Raw genomic sequence first — 26390 nt, 5'->3', positions numbered from 1 at the left:
TTAGTGCCAGATATTTGAGGCTGAAAAATCATACAAGCACTGAAAATACTTAGAGGAAGTGTTTTTGAATTTTGAATTTTAAGATTATTGTTGGAATGAAGTCTGCAGTTCCTTCGTCGTTGTTGTTGTTGTTGTTCTCCTACAGAAAAAAGAGCCTGTGGATTTCTCAGTCAACTCCCAAGCAGAGAGAACATTTCAGTTCTTTGACCACAATCTGATGGAAGCCATTAAACTGGGTGATCCCAAAGTGCACGAATTCCTTAGGTTACTTGCTCTCTGCCACACTGTAATGTCGGAGGAAAATAGTGCAGGTAAGTGGAAAGTGTGTCTGAGTGGTGAGCCTTGTTTTTTAAATCAGAACTGATATTTTTATTAAAAATGTTTAGAATTGGAAGGATTTTCTAATTAAAAGTACAGCATTGAATAAGGAGTTTACCTCTTACTAGCTTTCTTTATATTTTTTTATATCCCAAATGTTTTCCAAAAAATATGGAGAGACTTAAAGGAAAAGAAAAAGAAAAGAAATAGGAGCAATGGAAACATGAGGGCCCAATTAAAGGGAAGGGCATGAAATACTTCTTATGATTGAGCACCACATTTGACTGTGAGCTTCCTAGCAGCCAGGACAATTAGGGAAATACAGTCAAGTCACTAACCTCTTGTTATTAACATGCACGTCTAACAGATGCAGATGGCCATCAGGCATATGCTTAGAATGAATTTTCCCAGTAATGGGGATAGATTTACACTGATAGTAGAATATTCCTATTTAGTCACTATTAGGAACAAGTTCTCACATTAGTAAGATGGTTGTTTAGAGCTCAGGTTTCATAGAGTAGAACAAAATCAGTTGAGCCACTGTAACATTAAAATGATGAGGCAGGTGGATAACAGTATAATCAATTGGCTTCTTGCTCCAGTCGAGCCCAATCTATTCCCTTTATAAGTTCTATTTATTTCTGTTACCAACTATTGAGTACAAAATACCACCCAAGGAATTTCAACTCAGAAGTGAAATATATTATATATAGACTCTAGACTGTATACGTGTGTGTGTCTCATATATATGTGTGTGTGTATATATATATATAATTTGCATACAGACACTTGAATAAATGTTTTCTATCTCTCTCTCTCTCTATTATTTTTTCTTTTTTTTTCCTTGTTAGGACTATATTCAAACCATAGTTTTGTCTTTGATAATGCTAGACTATCCCATTCCTCTGGTTTTAATTGCAGCGAGGATTCACATAATTATATTTATGACTTAAACTGATCTTTATACTACTAATGCCAATAATCCTTTATTATATTTTCACCTGAGGTTGTCACCATGCCTTTAAGTAAGTTTCTTTTATCTCTGCCTTTGAGTTTATTTCACTTCCAAAAATCTTTTATTTTATTAGCAATCTTTTTATTTTAATGTCATTATATTTTCTTAGGTCTCTTTGAGGATATTAATTATGCTTAAATTGAAATTTTCTTTTGTTTCCTATATTATGTTTCATTTGACGGAACGGTGTTTTTTGAGGTCTATGTCTGACTTTTGTGCTGTTCTCAAGTGTTCGATGATTTGTGGTTGCCTGTTCTTAATTGTGTTTGAGAATCCCTGTTCGTCTCTTGGTGAATGTGGATGATTACAATGGTCTGCCTCCCAAGATTGTGGCAGAAGCAGAATACAGAGCTCGTCTTCTGGGTGTAGGGTTCCTCCCTCCTCGGATTCAGATGATACCTTGGGTCAACTATCTTCCCTTTTCAGATCTAGTGCTGGGAGTCAGTGCCAGAGCCCCCATTTGAGAGAGTTGTTCTTAAGGCCTGGCCTGGAAGGAAACAGCAGAGTCATAGAGTTCCTTTCCCTCTTTTCCTTTCTCTTATCCTTGTGGAATTCTGAAGCCACTTGAGGCTCTTCTCAGCTTTGGTCTCCAGCCTCAGCATTCAAATCTTTGTTTCCTTAAGTAGGCTGTACTCTTTGTGTGGAAGAACATTGTCAAGGTTTTATCCTGGGGGTGAGTGTTACCGCAGCCTGTTCAGTCAGCTGACAGGGGGAGGAGCCCAAGTTGTCCCGAGTGCTGAGTGGAATTCTCCGACTAATTTTGCTAATGATGCCCCAAGACCACGTCTACACTTCCCATTGTTGACTCTGAGTTTGGAGAATCTTTGGGGATTGCTCTTACTTCTGTGTTCATTTTCATTTGTGAATGCTTTGAGCTGGAGTTTTCTCTTTTCTTATTTCTTTACTGATCAAATCTACTTTTTATCTTGCAGCCATTTCTCAAATTTCTAGTTTACTGATGGTTTTCATCTTCTTTCCTAGTATCATTTAAAAAATTTTCATATTGTGATATAATTAAATCTAATAAAACACACAGATCTTAAGTGTATTTGATGAGTGTTGACAATTGTATACACCCATGTAACCACCACACTGCTCAAGGTATAAATCTTTTCCATCATTCCAGAAAGGTTACTCATGTCCCTTTCCAGTTCACACCCCCAAACCCTCCCAAGCCAACAACTGCCCTGATTTCTATCATCAAAGATGAGTTTTGCTTGTTCTTGTACTTCATATAAATGGAATCATATAATATATATTCTTTTGTGTCTGGCTTCTTTCACACAATGTAATGTTTTTGTCACTCACCCATGTTGTTGTATCAATCACTAGTTCATTCTTTTTTTATTGCATTCTCTTTTTATTGTGCAATAATATTCCGTTGTGTTAATTCCACATTTGTTTTTTTCCACTCCTCTGTTCATGCACATTTGGGTTGTTGCCAGCTTTGAGTTACTATGAATAAAGCTTCCATAAACATTTTTATGTCTTAAAAAAATTATAATGAATTTCTTTTTGGTAAATATTTAGGAATGGAAATTGCCAGATCATAGTGTAGGTGTGTTTAAGTTTAGAAGAAACTGTCCACCTATTTTCCAAAAATGGTTGTATCATTTTACATTCTTACCATCAACGTATAAGAAAGAGTTCCAGTGCCTTCACCTTCTTACCAACATTTAATATTATCATTCTTAAATTTTACCCATGCTAGTGGATATTGGCCAATATTTCTTCTGCCGTAGAAAGGTATTTTGAAATGAAGAGAGGTAAATGTACGTATCCTTTCAGCTATTTCTGTCTCTTGCTTTGAGATATCAAATTCTAAGTGAAGGATTACATCACTGAGTGAGAGAAAATTACATTTACTCTCCATTTAAAGCTTTAATTATAGGATAGATAGCTTAAATCCACGTGTGTAATAGTACATTAAAAAATATAAACTTTTCTTTCTTTTTTTTTTTTAAAGATTGACACCTGGTCTAACATCTGTGGCCAATCTTCTCTTTTTTTCTTCTTCTCCCTAAAGCCCCCTAGTACATAGTTGTATATTCTAATTGTGGGACCTTCTGGTTGTGCTATGTGGGACACCGCCTCAGCATGGCCTGATGAACAGTGCTAGGTCCATGCCCGGGATCCAAACCAGCGAAACCCTGGGTTGCTGAAGCGGAGCGTGCTAACGTAACCACTCGGCCACAGGGCTGCCCCTCTAAACTTTTCTTATATGAGAGTTAGTTATGGAAAAGAACAGAACCTAAATCTAGCAAACTTAAGATTATATAATTTATAGTTGAGGGTGTTGCTTTTATTTTAAGTGTGTACTGTTTGTTTCATGGAGAAGTCATTGGGGGAAGTTGATATTTTCATTCCCTTTGTCAGGATGAAATTTCGGAAGCAGGAAAGTGGGCAGTACAAGTGCTTCAGTAGGATTTTTTTTTTCCTGTTTTAGTTGGTGGCAATTAAAGAGGTAAAAATTTGGAGTTTTTTTTCTTATTGCCTTATTATATCACTCCTTTAAAACTTGTTGAGGCATGCTTTATGGCCTGGTATGTATTCAGTTTCCATAAATGTTTCATGTGCGCTTGAAATGAATGTGCGTTCTGTTGTTATTGGGTACTGGGCTCCAGACATATCCATTAAATAATGTTTGTTAATTGTTTTGTTCAATCTTCTACCTCAATGGATTGTTTTGACTACTTGATTTCTTGATTAACGAGAGTACATTAAAGCCACCGACTGTAATAGTGCATTTGTCTATTTCTAGCTGTGGTTTTGCCAGTGTTTGCTTTATGGTCATGCTATTAGTTAGATACTAGTTTAGACTTATGTCTTCTTTAAATTAAAACTTCTATTAATATTTGTTGATCTTCTTTATCTCTAGTAATATTTTTGCCTTCAAGTTTATTCTGTCTGATGGTAATATAGTTATAGATGTTTTCCTTTTGTTAGTTTTGCATCGTTCAGCTTTTCCCACTCTTTCCTGCCAATCTATCTTTTTCTTTTCTTTATGTTTTAGATCATCTCTTGTAAATGGCATCTACAATTGTTGATATATTTAGATTTATTTCTACCATTTTACTTTGTATTTGGCCCATCTTTTGTCTCTTAGCCTTTATTTTATTGTCTTCTTACGAATTTAGTTCATTTTTACTTCTGCTGCTTTGAAGATAATATACCCTTATTTGGATTCTTTTAGTGGTTAGCCTAGAAATTTTAGCATAATTAACTTATTAAACCCTAGGCCTTCTTTTGAACAACACAAAGACCTTAGAATCCTTCAATGCTAATCAACTTGTCCTGACTTATATAGTACCCTCGTCATGTATTTTCTTTTTTAATCCCACAGGATATTATTTTTATAGTCAATGATTGCTTAGATTTATCCATAAACTTACTAGTGTCTATGCTCTTTAATGCTTGTCCCGTCTCTGAGCTTCTGTTGACCTAAAGTGTATTTTTTAGAATTTCCTTTAGGGAGAGGCTGCAAGTAGTAAACTCTCAAAAACTTTGTTTGAAAACAACTTTATTTCATCCTTATTCTTGAATGATGCTTTGCTGTGTGTAGAAATTTAAGGTGACAGTTTTCCTCTTAGCACATTGAAGATATTCCACTGTATTCTGGCTGCTATTTCTATTCCTGTATAGTTAGCTGTCAAATTGTGGTTTGAAGATAATCAGTCTTTTCTCCCTGGCTACTTTTAAGATTTCTTCTTTCATGTTCTTAGTATAGATGTGAATTTTTAAAAAATTTATGTTGCTTGGGATTCATTGAGATTCTTGAATCTACGGAATGTCATCTTTTATCACTTCTGGAGTTTCCTCAGCTATATATTTCTTCAAGTGTTGCCTCTAATTAATTTTCCCTCTCATATTAGATCTTTAATGTTAGATATTTTCACTCTATTCTCTATGTCTTTTAACAATTCTATTGTTTTTCCATTTCTTTGTCTCTCTCAGATATATTCTGGAATTTTCTCCATTGTTTTCCAGTGCATAGTTCTTTCTCGAGTAGTATCCAATCTGTGGTTTTTGATTTTTAATTTCCACAAAGTTTTTAATTCTTTTTCAAATATGCTTAATTTCATAACTCTCTTTTATGTCTTGAAATTCATTAAATATTTATATGTGCTATTTCTGATAATTCCAATATCTAAAGTTTTTGCAGATCTTATTCTTTCTGTTCTTTCTGTTGGTTCTAATTGTCTTGTTTATTGTGATTTTAGTGATTTTCCACTGTGAGATGACCTTTTTATTTGCAACTTAATTTGTAGAAATTCCTTGGGTCCTGAGATGAAGGCTTGTTTCTCCAGCAAAGATTTGCATTTGCTTCAGTCAGTGTTCAAATGCAGAAACATATTAAACTAAACGTTCAGCTTGATTTTTTTCAAGTCACCCAGATATTGTGAATTTAGGATGTAGATATGCATGGGAGTCAGTCTTTGATTATACATTTTCAGCAGAGATTTTTCTTTTTCTTCCCATTTATGGATAGAAAGTTTTCCTTACAGACACTCTTAAACGGGGCACTGATTTCCAATTTACCCTTATTCTGAGAGAGTAGCCTTTTGGGAGCCTGGTTTTAAGAGGTGGTCTCCTGTTAGATTTCTCATGCTGGGCTATGTCCTCTCCGACCGAAGCCCTGAGAAGCTGGAAACCAATGATCAAGTTTTCCTAGTTCAGAAAATGCCCTCAAGACAAAAGCTGGCTATAGTGGTTCCTTTAGTCCATTTGTATTCTTTTTCTCAGTCTTTGACCTGAACAGTTCTTGCTTTCTTGCCAGTTCATGGATGCATTCAAAACTATTAAAATGTTTTATACAGAATCTGTAGTTTGTAGCAGGGGAATTTGAGCCTAGCACCCAGTTCAATATGTTGCCAGAAGTGGAAGTTATTATATCATTTCACAAGTAAATCAAGTAATTGCTTTAATTGTTTTCCTTTTTCAAATTTCAAAAATTAATGTATGCCTATTGTATCAAGTGAAACCATATAATACAAACATTTATAAGGGCAAAGCTTTGGGGGCAGACCCCGTGGCCGAGTGGTTAAGTTTGCGCCATCCGCTTTGGCAACTCAGGGTTTCGTGGGTTTGGATCCTTGGTGTGGACATGGCACCACTCATCAGGCCACACTGAGGCGGTGTCCCCCATAGCACAGCTAGAAGGACCTACAACTAGAATATACAACTATGTACTGGGGGGCATTGGGGAGAAGAAGAAGAAACAAAAGAAGAAAGAAGAAGATTGGCAACAGATGTTAGCTCAGGTGCCAATCTTCCAAAAAAAAAAAAAGCAAAGCTAACAATTTCTTCCCTGATCTCCTCTAATCCCACCCCTCCAGGGGGTAACCAATGGTAAAATTTGGTGTGCATTCACCCTTTCCGTTTGCTTATGTATATATGCAGATATGCAGATATGTAGGTGGTTTGTTTGTTTTTAATGAAGAGAAATCATAGTACATTCATTAACATGCAAATTGTTGTCTTAATTTATCTTGGAAATCAGTATGAATCAGTAAATATCGATCCTGCTCTGCTTACTTTTTCTAATGTATTTTTACATACAAAGATGATATAATTTTATATAGAAGGGCTTGCTTTATACAGATGAGCTGTTTTTTATTTGTTTGTTTGTTTTGGTGAGGAAGATTGGCCCTGAGCTAATGTCTGTTACCAATCTTCCTCTTTTTGCTTGAGGAAGACTGTCCCTGAGCTAACATCTGTGCCAGTCTTCCTCCAATTTGTATGTGGGATGCTACCACAGCATGGCTTGATGAGTGGTATATAGGTCCGTGCCCAAGATCTGAACCCATGACCCCAGGCCACCAAAGCAGAGTGCATAAACCCAACCATTGTGCCACGGGGCCAGCCCAAGGGGTGGGCTGTTTTTTAAAGTGTATTTTTATGAACTTTTTTGCTTACTTTGTTCTTTTTCTCTCCCCTCCCCTCCTACCCTAACTCCAACACATATACAATATCAGGTACCAAGAATTAACATCCTGGTTTGATTCCTTACATTTCAAGGGATTTCTTATATGTGTTCTCCTAAATGGCCATTAGTGGCAGACTGAAGTGGAATTTGGAACATCTTCTCCATCAGTCTGGCTGTGTGATCTTGCAAAAATCATAGAACGTCTTCAGTCATAGGGTTTGCCAGTAGAAAATGGGAATCCTCAAGTCTTGCCATGAGGATTACGTGAGTTAATATATATTAAGTGTTTCAGTTTTTGAAACTTTCGTGGTACATCTCTAGTCACTGAAAATACAGAAATATGGTCTCTGACCTAAGAAACTTTCAGCATAATGGAGAGGCCGCCTCAGGAATGACTATTTTCCTTAAGATGACCTCCAGTGGTGGTATGCATGGTGTCCTATGATATCCCATGGGACAGGCACCTGGTCCAGGTGGTTAGTGAGTAGAAAAGGTCTGATTTCTAGAGCTGACACACGAGTTAGCTGTTATAGAATGAGTTCGAGTTGGTATTGGCATTCTATGGATGTTAGTTATTAATAAATTTAATTTTATTTAGTATTAATACAGTATTAATACATTTTTTTCTTTTCCCTTTTTCTTTAATACACTTTTTTGGTTGTTTAATACACTTGTTTCTTTTCCTTTTAGGACAGCTGATTTACCAAGTTCAGTCACCTGACGAAGGGGCTCTAGTGACTGCTGCAAGGAATTTTGGGTTCACTTTCAAGTCTCGGACCCCAGAGACGATAACAATAGAAGAACTAGGAACGCTGGTTACTTATCAATTGCTTGCCTTTTTGGATTTCAACAATATCAGAAAAAGGATGTCTGTCATAGGTATGGTTGGTAGCTGAGATTATTTTTGATCTTTGGATAGTACGATGGTTATATTGCTGCCTCTCAGGGATGATCTCACTCTTGGTTATGTGCTGAGAGATGTGATATTTTTGTAAATTTATGAACTTCTGTCATCCTCAACTTAGCCTCAACATTGAAGTAATAAGTATAACTAACATTTAACAAGTGCTTGTTATTTGTCCAGCACTGTTCTAAATTCCCTACTTGAATTAACTGATTTAGTTGTCACAACAACCCTATACGTAAGTACCATTATTTTTATGACCATTTTAAAGATAACAAAACTGAGACACAGAGAAGTTGAGTAACTTTCCCAAGGTCACCGAGCTTGAAAAGGAATAGCTGGGATTCAAACCTAGCAAGTCTGACTGCAAAGCCGCCTCACTTAATCACTACACAGTGCTGGCTGAGGATGAGTTCCTAAATTACTTGGTGCGTGCTGGTTGTTGATATTGCTGTTTTGCGAACATCATCATCGGCCTTCTTGTTATTACTCATTTCCTCTGTTTACCTGCATTGCTGGAGATGACCACCTAATATTGTATTTAGCACCACAACAAATCCATGCTTTCCTAACTCTGTGCTCACCCTCAGTTCTTCAGTGTCTCTCCCATTCTTATTTTGCTCCTTTTCCCAGTCCTTATAACGGATGTTCTAAACCTTTGCCCTTTCCTCAAGTCCTCAACCCGGCCATGATCTCCTTCGCTCTTACAAGCTAAATTCATCTCTTATTTCTCCAAAAAAATGGAGTTGCTGCATGTCATCGACTTACTCTTTTCCCCTCTTCCTCCTTCATCCCCAGGCTGTAGTTTGCTCGTTCTTTTTCCTGCCTTAGAGAAAAATGGCTCTTGTTCCTTTTCAAAGCTGAAGGTTCTGCCTGGTTCCGTTCCTTTTCCTTCCTTCCTTGCTCCCTTTCCCCTTGCTTGTGCCTTGGATTTCTTCTTTATCACTGGCTTCTCCCTTCAGCCCACAGCTCTATTATCATCCTGTTTCCTTAAAGATATTGTTCGTATTCTGACCTGCACTGATTTTGCCGCCCCATTTTCTTCTTTCTGTCACAGCTTCATCTCTCAAGGTCAGTTTTTGCTCCTCTCCATTCTTTCTCTTTCAGCCCATTAGGGTCAGTCTTCCACTTCTACCTCTTAAGAAGGAATGCATTCTCAGAAGTTTCCAGTCACCTCATAACTGCCCAATGCAATGGCCTTCCTTACCTATCTATCATCCATCTTTTTAAACTTAATGATATTTGAGACTGTTGACCTTCTCTTACCACTCTTCTTTTGTCCTCTGTGACCTCACTGGCTCCTGGTTCTCCTCTTGTCCTGTTTTCTTTCTTAAGCTCCTTTGCTGACCACTCTCCATCCCACTGTTCAGTGTTGGTGTCCTTTTCTCTTCTCACTTCTCGTGCTTTTCTTGGATAATCTTGACCTCTCTCATGGTGGTAGCTATTGCCTGTGTTCTGTACTTTCCTATATAGCTCTTCAGCTTTAGTCTCTCTCTGAGATCCACAAACATTCTCAGCCTTCTCCTGGATTCTGCACTGGGTTGTACTGTGGTTACCTCAAATTTTACATCTCTAAAATGGAACTTTCTTTCTCACAGCTATTGCTGTTTGTATAGTCCTTATTAAAATTCTTAACACTTACCTTGAACTGAACACTTTACAATGAATTATTTCATTAAATTCTTGCAATAGTGTACTACTCCCCATTTAGGAGATGAGGAAATTAAAGCTCAAAGATATTTTAAGTAACTTACCCAAGATTGTCACAACTTGTTACACAGCTGGTAGGATGAAAAGGAAATATTTGAACCCACGTTTGTTTTTCTCCAAAGTCTAGCCTCTTAACCCCTATTATAGCTCACTTCCTTTTGACACCTCCATCTCCTTTATGCCCCTAGGCTAGTGATTCTCAAACTTTAGCTCCCATTAGAACCACCAGGAGGGCTTGTTAAAATACAGATTGCTGGGCCTCAGACCCAGAGTTTCTGATTCAGTAGGTTTGGGTGAGACCTAAAAATTTGCACATCTTGGGGCTGGCCCCGTGGCCGAGTGGTTAAGTTCGCGCGCTCCGCTGCAGGCGGCCCAGTGTTTCATTGGTTCGAATCCTGGGTGCAGACATGGCACTGCTCATCAAACCACACTGAGGCAGCATCCCACATGCCACAACTAGGAGGACCCACAACGAAGAATATACAACTATGTACTAGGGGGCTTTGGGGAGAAAAACGAAAAAAAAAATCTTTAAAAAAAAAAAATTTGCACATCTTACAAGCCCCCAGATGATGCTGATGCTGATGCTGCTGGTCAAGGGACCACAGTTTGGGGACCACTTCCCTAGACTAATAGATCCTCAAATACCAGTCATTATTTTCCCCAGAGATGTTCGGGGCATTTCTCAAATCTGTCTCCTTCTCTGCTGCTGTCTTTGTTCAGACCTCAACGTCTCTTGCCTTGCCTGCAGGATCCTCAGATGTTGCCCTGTTTCTAAGTCTTTCCTCCTCAAGGCGACAGAGCAATCATTCTTAAAATAGCCTACAAAAACCCTTTTTGTTGTAAAAAATTTCTGTCCTCTTCTCTTAATTCCAGTACCACTGATTTAGTTAAGGCGCTCATCACTGCTTGCTTATATTATTGCAATATCTTCAAGACTGTTCCCCCTTAAAATAATCCTCTGTGCTGACACCAGGGTATTCTTTCTGAAACATTGACCTGATTTTGCTATCTTCTATTTTAAAAACCTTGGTGGCTTTCCAGAACTTAAAGGATAAAGTCCTTAGCATGACATCCAAGATTGTTTGCAATCTGACCTCAATCTACTTTTTTTCCACTTCCCAAAACTTTGTGCTCCAGCCTCACTGGACCTCACCATTCCTGGCACGCATTTTGCACTTTTTCACTCTTTGCAGGTACTATTTCCTTTATCTAGAACTCTTCTCTTTGCCACTTCTCTTCTTGGAAAACTCTTACGCATCTAGTAATGTCCAATTCAAATATCACCCGTTCTCTCAATTCTTTTCCTACTCTCTAATAACCACATTCTCCTTTGTTCCCCAGAGCACCTTGCTCATATCACCAGACTGCCACCAGTCCCATGATACTCATGACTTTCCCAGTTGTTAGAGTGTGTGCTATCTGAATCAGGTGCTATGCTTTAGTCTCCTTAAACTGCCCGGGGCCAAGCCCAGAGTTTGGCACACAGTAGGTTTGCTATAAATGTTTGTTAAATAAAATTTAACCCAACAGTTTGTAACTTATGAATATCGTAATCATAGTATTAAATCAGTTTCTACTGTGGAAAACATGTATGTGTACGTAATGGTAGGTTTATGGTCTCTAACTACTGGAAATTAGCTCTGGGAGATTGTTCTCAGCAGGTAAAACCCAAACATCATCGGAGGAAGTTTATTTTAATTTTTTTGACAACACGCTGTAGGCAGTCATCATCAGTGTTGCTGATGAGCTCACGTGCTACGCTAGCTGTTGGCCTAATGCTGTATCAGCATGAGCTATCTTCTATTTTCTGCTTCAGGGGAGGTGTTATTTATATTGGGTTGGCCCAGAACTGACTTCTCTTTGCTCTGAGGGTGTTGGCAAAAACCTGAGATTGCTACACAGGGAAATGTTTGGCTTTTCCCCAGCATCAGTCACCATTACAGGCTGTGGAGAAATTGCAGCTTAACCACAAACATCAGATGTTTGCCTTAATGGATCCCATATGAAGAAAGGTGATGTTCCACCACAGAAAGCATGGAGGCTAGTGGGTTTTATTTTGCTTTTGTTTGGTTTTTAATCAGGAGGAATTTGAAAGAGGGACTCCTCTAGGGTAGAACAGTTTCTGTTTGATAACAAGGCAGAAAAACAGTGCTAGTCTCATGATTGCCACATGGCTTGGCCTCTGGGGACAACACCCTGCCTGATGTGAAGGCTCAGACATTTGCTGCTGCTGCTGCTGCTGCTGCTGTTTCCTCTTCTCCTCCTCCTCCTCCTTTTCCTTCTCCTCCTTCCATTTTTTTGGCTTTCCTTGAATCATAAATATATAGTTCAATATCAGTTGTACTTTCATTCTGGGGCAAGAGCCCTGATATAATTCAGAGGTATCTAAATAAAAATAGACTTCTATAAAAAATTTTGTCAGAGGGTATGGAATCTACTCCAGGATAAACATACCAATCTCATTATATAGTTTTGGAAAGACCAATTCTACTAATTATGTTAGTAAAAATACAGAGATAAAAATCAAAGATAGTTATTAATAGAGGCAAGTGGCAGATAATCATTAAAGAATAAATGACAATAGCTGCTTTGAAGGCCCTTATAAGATCTTTAGGTAAGGGTTGCTCGACTCTAAAGTTTTTAAAGATTACCAAAGTACAAATCACACTGACATATCACAGGCGTTTCTCTGTGTGACCTGTGAACAGCTACCCAACTGAGATATGGCAAAGTCGAATTATTCATCACCCTTCACAGTGTTGCTGTTGCATTTACTCTTACAATATAAACCTGGAAACCATTTCTGACTTCTTTCTTTCTTTATGTACACAAACAAAGCTGCCACGTTGAGTGAATTTGGCATAATTATAATTCAACTTAATTTAGCAAATATTTATTAAGTGCCTACCATGTTTCAGGGACTTGAAGCTAAGGGAGAATGTGGAACTGAAAAGCGTTCTGTGTAGTTGCATCCAGGAGAAGATGGTGAAGCAGGGGAGGAAATAGGCTGGAAGGGAGCAGATCTTCATGATCCCTGTTTACGCTGTGTTAAGGAGTCCGCCCTTGATCTAAGGGCAGAGGGAAGCTAGTGCAGGATTCTAAGCAGTAGTGTGAAGATGACTCTGGCTGGATTACAGAAGAGTTAGGAGGAAAGCAGGACTGGAATGAGTAAAACCATTTAGATTAATGTGATAAACCAGGCAAGAAAGAAGATGGCAGAGAGAAATTCATGGCTTTGATTGGATGTGTGGGTGGTGGAGGGGGTGGAGCTTTGAGTGATGGCCTGATATCTGATTTGGGAGACTGAGTGGATAGTGAAGCTTGTTATTAAGACTGGGGTCATAGGAGGAGTAGCTAGTTACGGGGGAAGATAATGTGTCCAGTTTGAGTTTGATGTGCCTGGGCACATCCAAAAGGAGATATCCAATTGGTAGTTGGATGTACAGGCCAGAAGGAAGCACTGGAGACAGATTTGGGCAGGAGACACACATTTGAAAGGAGTCATCCTGTTGATGGAACCTGAAGCCATAGAGAAAAATGTGACTGCCCATGGAAAGTGTGAAGGATGGGAGGAGAAGTAGATCCTGGGTAAATCTCTGAAGAGCACCAATATTTAAAGGACAGGCAATATTTTATAGCTAGAATAAAAATCTATGACCTTCGTCCACACTCTGCCCACATGTTATCTTGACCATTGAAAAATGTTATGTTCTTTTAAGTTTATTTTAAAAGGCTAATGTCTGAAATGCCTAAGATTTTATTAACCTTGATATTTCCTTGCAGCAATGACTAGAAGCCTTGAATGAAAAGATGTATGAAACCTGCTGAGCTGCTAACTAAAATTTTATTGAGTAAAATGAAGCAGGATTCCATGAAATTGGATTTGTATAAACTCAAATTTAAAGGGGCTGGGTTAGGAGAAGGCATCAGAGATGGAAAATCTTTATTGAATTAGAAAATTATAGAGCTGGAAAGGACCTTAGAAGTTAAATTGTTTAAACCTGTCCTTTTCACACGTAGAAACTGAGATGGTAAGGGATTTGCACAAATCACAATGAGTCTATGATGTCCCTAGAGCAGTGGTTCTCAATGTGTGGTCTGGAGAACCCTAGGAAGACTTAAGAGTTCTTCAGAGGATTCACAAGGACAAAAATATTTTCATAATAATACTTATGTTATTTGTGTTTTTCATTCTTCTTCTAAGTATACTGTGGAGTTTTACAAAAGCCACGTGATGTTTGATATCACAACAATTGAATGCAGAAGCAGATATGGGAATCCAACTGTCTTCTATTAAGCCAGACATTAAAGAGACTTGTAATCATGTATAAAAGTGCCACGCTCCAAGCTAAATTTTTTCATTTGGGAAAATATAGTTATTTTTCATAGAAATGTTATTTATGTTAATATGTAATATGTTTATTATATGTTAATATAATATGTTAATTATAGTGTATGTTAATGTGTTAATATATAATATGTTTATTATAATAATTATTCTTATAGTAGTATTATAATTAGTTAATTAGTGTCATAAGATGACATAATAAAATTTTTGTTTTAACTTCTAATATGGTAAATATTGGTAGATAGAACCCACATATAAAACTCATGAAGTTTTAAGAGTGTAAAGGGGTTCTGGGCCCAAAATTTTGAGAACTCATGTCCTAGCATGGACTATAAAAAATAGTCATAAAAAAGTCATATGGGAATTGTAAGATATACATGCTTTGCTTTTATAGCTCTGGTGATAGGAGGGAGAAAATATGGGGGAAATTATTAAATTCAATTGCTACAGAAGAAAAGCAAGAGAAAGCCTTCCTAGGACCAGATGTTTTTCTCTCACTTGACCAATTAGATCGATTATGTATTTTTTTCTCTCTTCTTTCTCAATGCTGGCAGTTAGAGCCAGAGTACAAGAAAAACTGCATGAGTTCTGGCAACTAGGAAAGCTGACCAAGGGTCTTCGAAGAGCAGACAAGCCCTAGACAAGTCTCAATGCAAAAAGTTTCCAGGGTGCATTAGATCTATTCAAGCCAGGAGAAAGCTAGAATAGATTAAGTGTTGATTAAGGGTAATTCTTTTAAAGAAGATTTCTGTAAGGAAGAACCCATAATTTTAGAAAGTGAAGTGAAAGCTGACCTGAAAGTACTGGGAAGAAATGTCACCAGAGGTAAGTTGGATATCAATAGAATTATTTCAAGCGACTGAGGCTGAATCTATCAAAATCCTAACAAGAATATGCCAACAAATATGGAAAACAAAATGATGGCCTACAGATGGAAAATGGTCAATATATATCCCAATTCTTAAGAAAGGAGATGCCAAGGAGAGCAGGAAGTATAGGATCATTGCTCTAGTCTCCCACGCTAGTAAAGTGATGCTGAAGGTGGTGCCACAAAGACTTTTACCTTACAAGGAGCAAGAAGTGCCTGATGTCTAAGCTGGGTTTCGAAAAGGGAGAGGCACGTGAAATCTAATTGTGATGATTTGTTGGCTACTGATGTGCTCCAAAGAATTTCAGAAGAAGGTTAATGTATATTTTATAGATTGTAGTAAAGCCGTTGACTGTGTGGATTGTAAAAAGCTATGGGCTGCTCTGAAAGAAATGGGCGTGGCTCAGCACTTGATTTTCCTGATGCATAACCTGTATTGTGGACAAGAAGCCACAGTCAGAACAGAATATGGAGAAATAATGGTTTCCTAGAAGCAAAGCTGTCAGACGAGGGTGCGTTTCATCTCCCTATCTGTTTAATCTGTATGCAGAACATAACATACAAAAAACTGAGCTAGACTCACATGAAGGAGGAGTGAAAATTGGCAGGAGAAATATCAATAATCTAAAAGATGCAATGACGCCATCTTACTGGCAGAAAGCAGCAGTGACTTGAAACGACTTCTGACGAAAGTGAAAGAAGAAAGTGCCAAAGCAGGACTGACTGCCTTTGAACATCAAGAAGACAAAAATCATGACAACAGAAGAACTACACAACTTTAACCTAGACAAGACACTGAAATTGTTAAAGATTTTGTGTACCTTGCTTCAGTCATCAATTGAAATGGAGACGGCAGCCAAGAAACCAAGAGAAGACTGAGACTTGGAAGGACAGCAATGAAAGAATTAGGAAAGTTAAGTGTAAGGAAGTGTCATTAGAGACCAAGGCCAAGACTATTCACACCCTCGTATTCCCAATTACTACGTAAGGGTGTGAAAGCTGGATAGTGAAGAAGGGTGACAGGAAAAAAACGAATTCATTTGAAATACAGTGTTGGCGCAGAGCCCGACGGATACCCTGGACTGCCAGAAAGACCAACAAGTGGATCCTGGAACAAGTTAAGCCTGAGCTATCACTGGAGGCAAAAATGATAAAACTGAGGTTGTGCTACTCTGGACACATTGTGAGAAGGCAGGACTCTTTGGAAAAGACAATAATGTTGAGAAAAGGAGAAGGCAGCAGGAGAAGAGGAAGAGCAAATATGAGATGGATTGACCCCATAAAGGAAGCCATAGGCATGGGTCTACAGGAACTGAGTAGGGCTGCTGAGGACAGGACACTGGGGACATCACACATTCATGGGGTCACCAGGAGTCAGAGTTGACTTGACACGTGTAACAACAATAAACGGTAGTTAAAGGTTTGAGGGGAAAGTAATTTATTGTACTTTGATATTTATATCCCTTTAAATCAAGCTCTAAATTTTGTATCCTATTAAATTAGTAATAGTCAATATTTATGTTCATCTGTTTTGTGGCATCCTATTTTTAGGGAAAAGGTATAACCGAGTGGAAAGCTTGTAATAATGTTTGACTTGATGAAACCTGTGAATGTCAGTGTTCAGAGCATGAAGTTGTGACCCAGGTAGTTGTCTTAAACTGTAGGCGGTTCCTGGGAAGAAATACATTCCTATGTCATTCATTCATTCAACAAATAATGAACTGCCTAGGATATGTCAAACTGTAAAACCAAGCCTACAAAGGTAGGCCAAGTAGTCTGTGGTTTAAAGAAAGATTTGTCTGATGGCAATAGGCAGGACAGCCACAGGAAGGCTCAGGATGGGAGATGAGGGGAACCTGCTCAGGGCTGTCATTCCCAAACCTGGGTTGGGGGAGACAGGTTAAAAACACAGCCCTACTAATGCAGCCTTCCAGTGGAGGAAGGTAGAAACATTCATTTTAAAAGCCCTCTGGAGGTATGCTTGCAGCCAGGATTGTGATCCAAGAATGAACCATCAGGAATGAAGAGACTTTTCCCAGGAGTAAAGTGGGTAAAGAAATATGTCAGCAAGCGCTGAGAACTGATGCAGAAACCATCGTTTTGAGTGGCTAGAATTCCGTATGGAAATCATTTGGCATAACACTGATAGTTGACTCCCACTGTCCGTCTTGAATTTCACACCAGGAGACAGGCAAACAAAGCTCTCAATTCTGCTCAATACAGAAGGCTTCATTTAAATGTATCAACCCTTCAGAAATAGTAGGCAAGGAAAATAGGAAGGTCAGATGCATCAGAATGAAAATACTTGTTTCTCAGTTTGGGAAATCAAAGGATTCCAGTAGGTGGAATATCCCTAAGTAAATAAAACAGGAATAAAGCCAAGCGCCTTAGGAAGTGAACTACCTAAAGGCACTGGGCATTTTACTATTGGCTAAAACATTATGCTCGTTTCCAAATTGCCTGGCTGGAGCCTGTGAGGGTCTAGTTTTGATGGATTTCATTGATTATAATCTACTTTCCAAATGTTTTTCTTTTTAGTTCGAAACCCGAAGGGACAGATAAAGCTTTATTCCAAAGGAGCAGATACTATTCTGTTTGAAAAACTTCATCCATCCAATGAAGACCTTCTGACTTTGACGTCAGACCATCTCAGTGTAAGTGCCTCTGTCTTCAGGTCAGCACCATGGCCCTTTTGCCACTTCCTATGGTGAGGTCTTATTTTGAAAATATCAGCTAAATGATCTGACTTCTGAAATAGAAAGCATGTGGAGAGCAGTTCCACAGGAAACTGTGCCAGAAAATGTCTGGAAACTGGCACATGGATACCCCGCCTAAGGCTCCCCCCATGCTGGGAGTCTCATTAGTCTCACCACAGGTGAATTAATACACAGCAGCTGAGAAGGAGCCACTGAATGTGGGCTCCAGAGCTCAGGCCAGAGGAAGGCTCAGGATACCCAGGGAAACCTGCTCTGACTCCCCTGCACTTCGGGGCTGCTGCCCTTGGGAATCTGGACTGGTTCTGGGGAGAGGAGCAGGAGAGTTGCTCTCCCTTAGCTTCCGATGTGTCTGGCATCACCAGAATCTCTTATGATTACCCCTGGAGGGGAGCGTTGTGTTTAGATGCTGAGAGGAAAATCATCTCTGTAGCCAACTTTGTCCTCCAAGGGTCTTTTTATTCAAGTCATAAATCATGATGAGTCACTTACATTCTCTAGGTGGCAGCTACCAAATGCATGCATTCTGAGACTGTGTATGATTTCTTTCCAAAAGCTTTCTGAAGGGAGCGGGGTTGATGTTTGGCACACGGTTTTTTGCCAAAGAATAAGAGTCTGTGAATTCATATGAACATTACCTAGTTTAAACCTGAGAATCGAGTGTCTCTAACATTTGCTTGAGGTTCTGTTCAACCTGATCTGAACTTTAAGGGCAAGTGGTACAAAACTATTTCCTCATTGGTTTCTCTCCTTTAGAAAATTATTGAGGATTCATGTTCTTTGTTAAGCCCTATATTTAATATAAAACATTCCCTGGTTCTCTAAAAAACAAACAAACAAATAAAATAAAAAAAACTCTGCCTGACTTTAAGTTTGAAGAATGATGGTTTAGTAATATTGGTTACAAACATAGCTATTGTTTTTGTCCTTCCAATAGAGCATTCTTGATTTTCTTTTAATCTCTTCCAGAAGGCTGACATGGTCTTTTAAATTTTTTTTTTTTATGGAAACAACACTGGAATCATAAGTATGTGACTTTTGCCACTGCGCCAACACCAAGGCCCTGGATTGTCATACATCCTCCTTTCACATTAAAGTATAGGAAGTCTAATTTGATCTTTTTACATTTCTATGCAAAAGACATTTTTTTTCAGGTAATATCCATTTGAATTGCTCTTTGCTTCATTGGCTTTATTCATTTTGGCATCTAAATTCTGAGGTTTTACATTTATATTTAATTATAGATTTTGAATTGTTTAATGATAGGAAATGACCTTGCTCAAATGCTCAGTTAGGATTAAACTTGTGTTCCATGCACTAATTAAGTAACTTAAATCATCTGTCCTCTTTTGTAATGTCAGCCTTGTGTTGATTCACTGTTGTGCAGATGAGAGGACAGTCCTGGTAATAATGCCCAGCGGGCTTGCAAGTTAAAGGCAAAGAAGTGTTTGTGCGAATTGAGGACAAAAGAGTGTTAGGAGGCAGTAACTAGATTTTCAGATCAGTAGGAGACCCAGAGGTGGTCTGGGAAGGCAGGGTTTGTGTGATTGCAATATCCAAAGTGCTACCAACTGCCTATGAGATAAATTTGGTAATTTTTCTTATGGTGTCTCTGGGCTAAACCACATCCTTGCAGTATGCACCAACTTTTCTTCCCATTTACCTACTTAGGTTGTGTCATGGTTTAACTTGTGCCTGATCACAAATCTACGTCTGTTCCATCAGCCAGAACACAGCAGAGAAGATATGCTCCGTGGCAATGCCCAAAGGGACAGAAATAGTTGTAAAAACGCTTGCAGGGAGAGGCCCATCAAATGACCGCTGGAGGCCTAGGCAAAGTGGGAGGTTTTTAGCATTTCCCCAAAGTAGTCTACACATGTTTCTAGCTATTGTGGCTGTGTGAGACACTTAGCAACTACCAGTCTCCCATTTTTATGCTTTATTTTTTCCCCTAGTATAAGGATAAAGCAGCGTAGGTATCATTTAAGATTGTCAGTTTACTGAGACACTAAAGGAAAAGTATGATTCTTTAATTAATTTGACCTATTATTAAATACTAACTCCATAGAAAACAGTTTCTAAAAAGTAATGAGCAGACGATAGGTTGGGAACCAATATATGTTGCTTCAAATGGATATCTCAAGTCGTGGGCACCATTAATTGCCTCTCAACTAGAACACTTCATTTGAAAAGCAGGCATTTCACTTGATCTTAGGAGTAAGGCTAGCTCCTGTGAATGTTTTAACCCCATAGAAATAAAATACAAATATAAACATTATCTCCCATTTCCAAGGAGATTAAAAAGTGGGAAGTCAAGATGGCCACGTAGTCCTCTTGGGACACAATGAATTTGAGTGAAAAACTTCTTGTTCATTATTGTTGTTGTTATTGCTGTGATTATGTTTCGTGATGGTTCCTAAGCCTATGTCTGCTCTGGCAGGAGTTTGCAGGGGAAGGCCTTCGAACCTTGGCCATCGCATACAGAGATCTGGATGACAAGTACTTTAAAGAATGGCATAAGATGCTTGAAGATGCAAATACTGCCACAGATGAGAGGGATGAGCGGATAGCTGGGCTGTATGAAGAAATCGAAAGGGATTTGATGGTTCGTATTTACACAAGGGATAGTATGTGTTTAGAGATCTGGCATAGGAATAATCCATTGGCTAAATCATCTTGCACACAGCAGATGTTACTCTTTCAAACGTTGAATCATGCTTTATATGTTGCCTTTGAGTTTGCCATGTATGGCCCTAGAGAGCCTAGAAGATTATTTCTGTTAGCGGTGGCTTAGACAATTGGAAGTCCCCCAAGAGTAGAAGGTAGTAGACTCCACATTCTTTGTCAATCTCTGGTATGTCCCTGATGTTATGAGGTTTTTTCCTGCCTGCTTTATGATCCACCTTTTTAAAAGCAGGGAAACTTGCCATGAAGAAAGACGCTTATAGCTCTAAACCGTCTTAGGCTCATGAGATTCTGATGGTGTCTGTGTTGTTCAAAGTGTGATCTATTCTAGAAACCGCTCTTCCCTGAGGCCCCAGTGGCCTGGATGCTCAGCTATTGTGAGGTACTAGAAAGCACACCTTTTCGTCTTTGGATGAAATGTTGCACAAGAGCCTTCACTTTTTAGTTTATGGCATTTGCTGGTTTGTTTACACAGGAGAATGGCTCTACTTTTTCGTGATCCTGACTGTGAGATGAGGGCTCTCCTTTGGACTATTCCATGTCGATATAAGTGGGGAAGCAGCCGGGGAGTTCTTAAGTCCTTAGAAGCCCAAATGGCTTCTGATTGTTTATGCTAATAAGTTATCTGAGCATGTCAGACCCCTCATGTAAGTTCTAACTTCTAGGAGCTCTGCCATGAACTGATATGTCCATCAGTTGGCTTGATTTGGGAACTTTCTCCTGGGATCCTTCCCAACCCACCTCTGTGCATAATAGGATGTTTGCTATTCAATGCATTATAATTTCCGTCTTTAATTCATGTTCCTTGACCTCTAAACTCTGATTGAAACCCATAGATGTTATGGATGTTGTTTGCACGCATTAACATAAGATATTTTCTGTTTTTCACTGAAGCTACTAGGTGCCACTGCTGTAGAAGATAAGTTACAAGAGGGTGTTATTGAAACAGTTACAAGTTTATCACTAGCCAATATTAAGATCTGGGTCTTAACAGGAGACAAACAAGGTAATTTGAAAATGGGTGATGATGATGTTTTGAAAAGGGGGCAATAACTTCTGTGGCAAAATTTTAATTAACCAGAAAGCTTAATTAATGAGATATTTGCTAAGTCCTCCATGTAAGAAAGAGTTGAAATATAAAAAGGAATATTATAAGAATTTACTATTTAAAAATAAACAAAAACAAACTATAACAAATTATCTTCTATAGTATACCCTGGGGTCAGCTGAGTTTCAGCTCAATTGCTTCTTAAATATAATAGTTACTCCTACAGGCAACAATGGTATTAAACATGTTTGACTACTGGTTCATATGATCCTCCAGTTGGGACAGAACGTGGGACAGCACTGAAGCAGGACATTGCAGACCTCTCGGTTACTCCTTTAGTTTCTTGATGGTAGGGAGGTTTAGGGATATTAGAGGAGGGGGTCAGGTAGTGGGCAGGCTTTGGGGAGGCTTAGGGAAGCAGCTGTTTATCAACTGGAACGGAACTATTTTGGTATTTTAATAACCACTCCAGCTGTATCAGAGCAACCTGGCTGAATTCCTGGACTGCCCATGCAATGGTACAATGAGAACTGACCCACTTTCAGAGAAAGAGTCACTGTGCTCAGAATACCGTGTTTCGTAAGAGAGAAAAGAGGAGCAATATGTTTTGGATCTATTGCCAGCAGTCATGGTTAAAACAAAAATGATTTTGTGCTTGACCATCAGTAAACCAGAAATATTTAGTTAACCGGCACACAGACACGTTTTTAAGATTTACCTGTTAGATATTTTTTAGAACATTGGAGGATTTGTAGATAGGATAAATCAGTTCTCTATATGTTCACCCAAATCACTGATTACAGGAAATAAACAATAGAGAGTTGAGCCCCGTGGTGTGTTATTAGAGAATTCCTCGAGTTTGATGTTGATCAGTGAGTACAGCTGTTCAATTAGTTATGAATATCCACAAACTTACTATTATTTAGCTTTAATATCTGTGGTTTATACAAAAGATATGCTGAGATCTTATCAATTACCTTTCTTGACTTAGGACAAATCTAATGCCTCCCTAGAATTAGCTAGAGTCTAACAACTCAGTAGAATTAGCATCAAATGACTTTATTGAAGACGGAAGGGTTACCTAAGTATCCTAGGCTCCATTTCTGTAAAATTAGAGGGAGGAATGCCCAAGATCACGGGATTCTCCAGTTTTCTGGTAGCAGCAGTCCTGGATGTCTTTTGAGTTGATAGTAAAATTCCAAATTTCTGTTCACTTAATGGGAAAGCGGCAGTGCTGAGTATAGGAGAACTGTAAAAATTTTGTAAGAACATTTCTGCTGTTCAACTGAACATTTTGTGAGTGTTTTTCAGTTTTCTGACCTGATATTGATATCAACAATATCAGAATTGGTAATAGCTAAGTTTAGTAATTTAGCTTTCCCAAAGGCAGTATTTGGGACTTCTAGTAAAAAGTTTTTTGTTTACATATTTCACTATATCACAAGTACTATATCATGAGTACTAATTTTGGGAATCAAAAAGTTTTTTTCAAAAACTAGATGAGAAGGCTGAGGATTCATAGATGTTTCTACTTCTCCATGGATTTAGCAATTGGTGAATGTGGTCATGGAACCTAGGTCTTTGAATTTCCCTCTGGGTCTCTTATATTTTATCACCTCTCATGCTCTCTCTGAGATGAAGGTGGGCTGTAGGATATAAGGAAATACAGCAATGGCCTCAAAACTTTTATGGTAAAGGTACTTATGTTATTAAGTAATGTTCTAACTGAGATGGGCTTTATTTTCTATCAGAAACTGCCATCAACATTGGCTATGCCTGCAACATGCTGACTGATGACATGAATGATGTATTCATCATAGCAGGGAACACAGCAGCAGAAGTCAGAGAAGAGCTCAGGTAAGTCTTAATAGAAGGAGGAAAGGATGACAGGGAAGAAGGGAGAGAGGGGAAAAGGGAGATCAGATAGTTAAGAAAGTGCAGACAGGCACTCTGTAGTTTCCTATGGTCTTAATTTAGAATAGAGCTCTTTCTGCCTGTTTCCTAAAATCCTATTCGTTTTGGTTAAAAACTAAGATAAGTTGCACATCAGTGGTGAATCATTGTCTTCACGTCTTCAACATTTCCCAAGTATTTTTAGAAAAGGATTTCAAATCATTTATACTGAGTTATAACCAGCCCTGGTCATCTAGTGGTTAAGATTTGGCGCCCTCACCATCCCCACCCTGCGTTTGTATCTGGTCAGGGAACCATACCACCTGTCTGTCGGTTGTCATCCTCTGGTGGCTGTGTGTTGCTGAGATGCTGAGAGCTCTGCCACCAGTATTTCAAATACTGGCAGGATCACCCATGGTGGACAGGTTTCAGCGGAACTTCCAGACTAAGACAGACTAGGAAGAAGAACCTGGCCACCCACTTTCAAAAAATTTGGCCATGAAAATCCTATGAATAGCACCAGAGCATCGTTGTCTAATATAGGGCTGGAACGTGAGAGGATGGTGCAGAAGACCGGGCAGGGTACACAGGGTCACTAGGAGTCAGAATTGACTTGACAGCATTAACAACAAGTGTTATCCTTTAACATTATGCACTGGTGAATACCTTAATTCCTACATGGTGATGAGTGATCAGTATTACTGGGGGTACTTGTTAAAAATACCAATCCCCCAGCTTCATTCTGACCTAAAAATTAAGAATCTTCAGAATTAAGATGGGGCATGGGAATTTGTATTTCAATACGCACCTGGATGAAGCTTATGATAGATAAATTTGGAAAACACAGCTGTAGGAGGTGGTATGTAAAGTTGGAACAGAGTCTTTCAGCATTAAAGAAAGTAGATATTTTGACAGTTGCTATTGAACCCAGATATATAATACTTACGAGAAAAAGAATACTGCGAAATTTGGGTAACTGCTACATAGTCCTGGAAAATATGTAAGGACTGAAATTGGAGTTAAGAGTGGACCAACATAAAATTTTGAGAAATAATATTTTTTAATATCTACCAATTTATTTTATCTCTTTTTTTGTTACTTCATTTGAAGACTATTTTAAAAGTCTGCATACTTATTTTCCCAGAACTTTAAAAAGTACTGTCTTATAATAATTTTGGCTTGCTGATGCTTGTAGTATCTTCTCTAAGCTCAACCCATTTTGGGTCTGGCCAAGCAGATTGTTGACTTAGAGGCAAACAGCTTGCTTGCTACCTTCTAGAGGCGGGCTAACCTCCCCTCAATGCAACAATGGAGCAAGATGGGCTTCCTTAATGTGTCTCCATCATTAAACTTTTGTTCTTGAACCTTGAAAAGAAGGAAAGTCTTAACTGTCAGCACCACCAATTGAAACTTGTTGATTAATTCTCCTAACTTCTACACTGTCTTACCCATGGTAGAAAACTGCTATATCATGCTGGTTAGAAGCTATGAGTGGAGCCTGCATGTGCCTTTGCCAACTAAAAATTGAGAAGTCTAATTATTACTGATATCATTTTATTATTATTTTTATATAACTTTAGTGATCAATTCCATAGAGTCTATTGGGGAAATATTAATAATTTGTTTAATAATTAGCAATAGTTAATACTTTTTTATTTTAAGGAAATCTTTTTCTTTAAATGACCTTTTGTTTTTGGGGAATTTAATTCTTGCTGAAGGAAGATCAATGTGAGCAGATCTAGATTCTAATTAGTCTACTGCTGATCCGCTTTGAGACAGTGCCTCAGGCATAATTGTAAACCATTTACATGTATTATCTTATTTCATTCTCAAAGCAACCCAGTGGTCGGCATTACCATTATCATTAGCCTTGTTTTACAGATTAGGAAGTTGAGGCACAGACAGGGTAAATAACATGGCTGAAGTTTCACAACTAGTCAGTGGTCCAACTGGGACTTGAGTCTAGACAGCATGGCCCCACAGCCTGTACACCAAATCACTTGTCATGTGTCTTCCTAAACACACTTTGGATGTATTCTTACTCTCTTTAAATAATTAATATAAAAAATGTAGTTGAGACATCTTACTGCTTCACTTGAAGTCAGACACCAGATTAAGAACTAGAGCAGAACAAATTTCAGGGAGAGACAGCACATGTAAGAGGAGGAGTATGGACTTTGGGTTAACTGGAGCCAAGTTGGAACCTCAGCTTTGTGCTTACTTGCTGGCTTGAGTGACTTTTGATATGCTATGCAACTTCTCAACTTTTCTTTGCTTGGTTTCCTCATTTATAAAATTGGAAAATATATAAATATCTACCCTACAGATTATTGTATTTGTGGGATTAAAGCTTTATGGCCATTCAATGAGCATCCTTCTTGCCTTCCTCCTCTCTCTCCATTTCTTCCCTTCCTCCTTCCCTCTGCCATTATCCTCAATCTTTCCATCAACAAGGACTACTTTTATTAATATTTTCCCAATAGACTCTATGGAGTCTATCATTAGAATTATATAAATAATAATAACAAAATTATACTAGCAACAATTAATTAGATTTCCCAATTTTTATTTGGCAAAGGCATATGCAATCTTTAGTCATAGCTTCTAACCAGCCTGATATAGCAGTTGTCTACACTAGGCTGAAGTAATGGTAGCCAAAAATAATACAAAACTTAAAAAAAAAAATCAGAGAGTCTATGCATTCTTATTAAAAAGAAATAGACATTTTTCATTAGCCTTAAGATATTGAAAACAATGTACTGACCCGTTACAACTTTTATGGATCCTCTTCCTCTATTGGTTGCATTGGATAACGATATTGCAGATTGATGAAACAGCACACACCAAAGCATAGATACATGAAAGAAACTGTGTTATATTCCAGGAGCAATATTCCAGGTTGTAGCTAGAGTGTATCATAGAGCTAAGCGGGGGGGGGGGGGGGGGGGGGGGGGGGGG

The 26390-nt window shown here is 38.4% G+C and overlaps 1 protein-coding gene across 6 annotated transcripts in view; it reads left to right on the top strand.

Moving 5' to 3' along the window:
• The window catches only part of ATP8B4 (ATPase phospholipid transporting 8B4 (putative)), a 217090-nt gene that overhangs the window by 144278 nt on the left and 46422 nt on the right, over positions 1-26390 (top strand). For all 6 annotated transcript variants that reach the window (XR_006887667.1, XM_046655054.1, XM_046655056.1 and 3 more), the window contains 6 exons: positions 146-311; positions 7950-8138; positions 17631-17746; positions 20247-20411; positions 21386-21497; positions 23291-23396. Coding sequence is in view for 5 of the 6 variants with exons in the window: in XM_046655054.1 (XP_046511010.1) it covers positions 146-311; positions 7950-8138; positions 17631-17746; positions 20247-20411; positions 21386-21497; positions 23291-23396 (854 nt within the window). In the remaining variant the exon portion in view is untranslated. The remainder of the gene's footprint in view (positions 1-145; positions 312-7949; positions 8139-17630; positions 17747-20246; positions 20412-21385; positions 21498-23290; positions 23397-26390) is intronic.

Source organism: Equus quagga, chromosome 2 (assembly GCF_021613505.1).
Source record: "Equus quagga isolate Etosha38 chromosome 2, UCLA_HA_Equagga_1.0, whole genome shotgun sequence".
Taxonomy (NCBI): Eukaryota; Metazoa; Chordata; class Mammalia; order Perissodactyla; family Equidae; genus Equus; species Equus quagga.
This window is presented reverse-complemented; position numbering and strand designations above follow the sequence as displayed.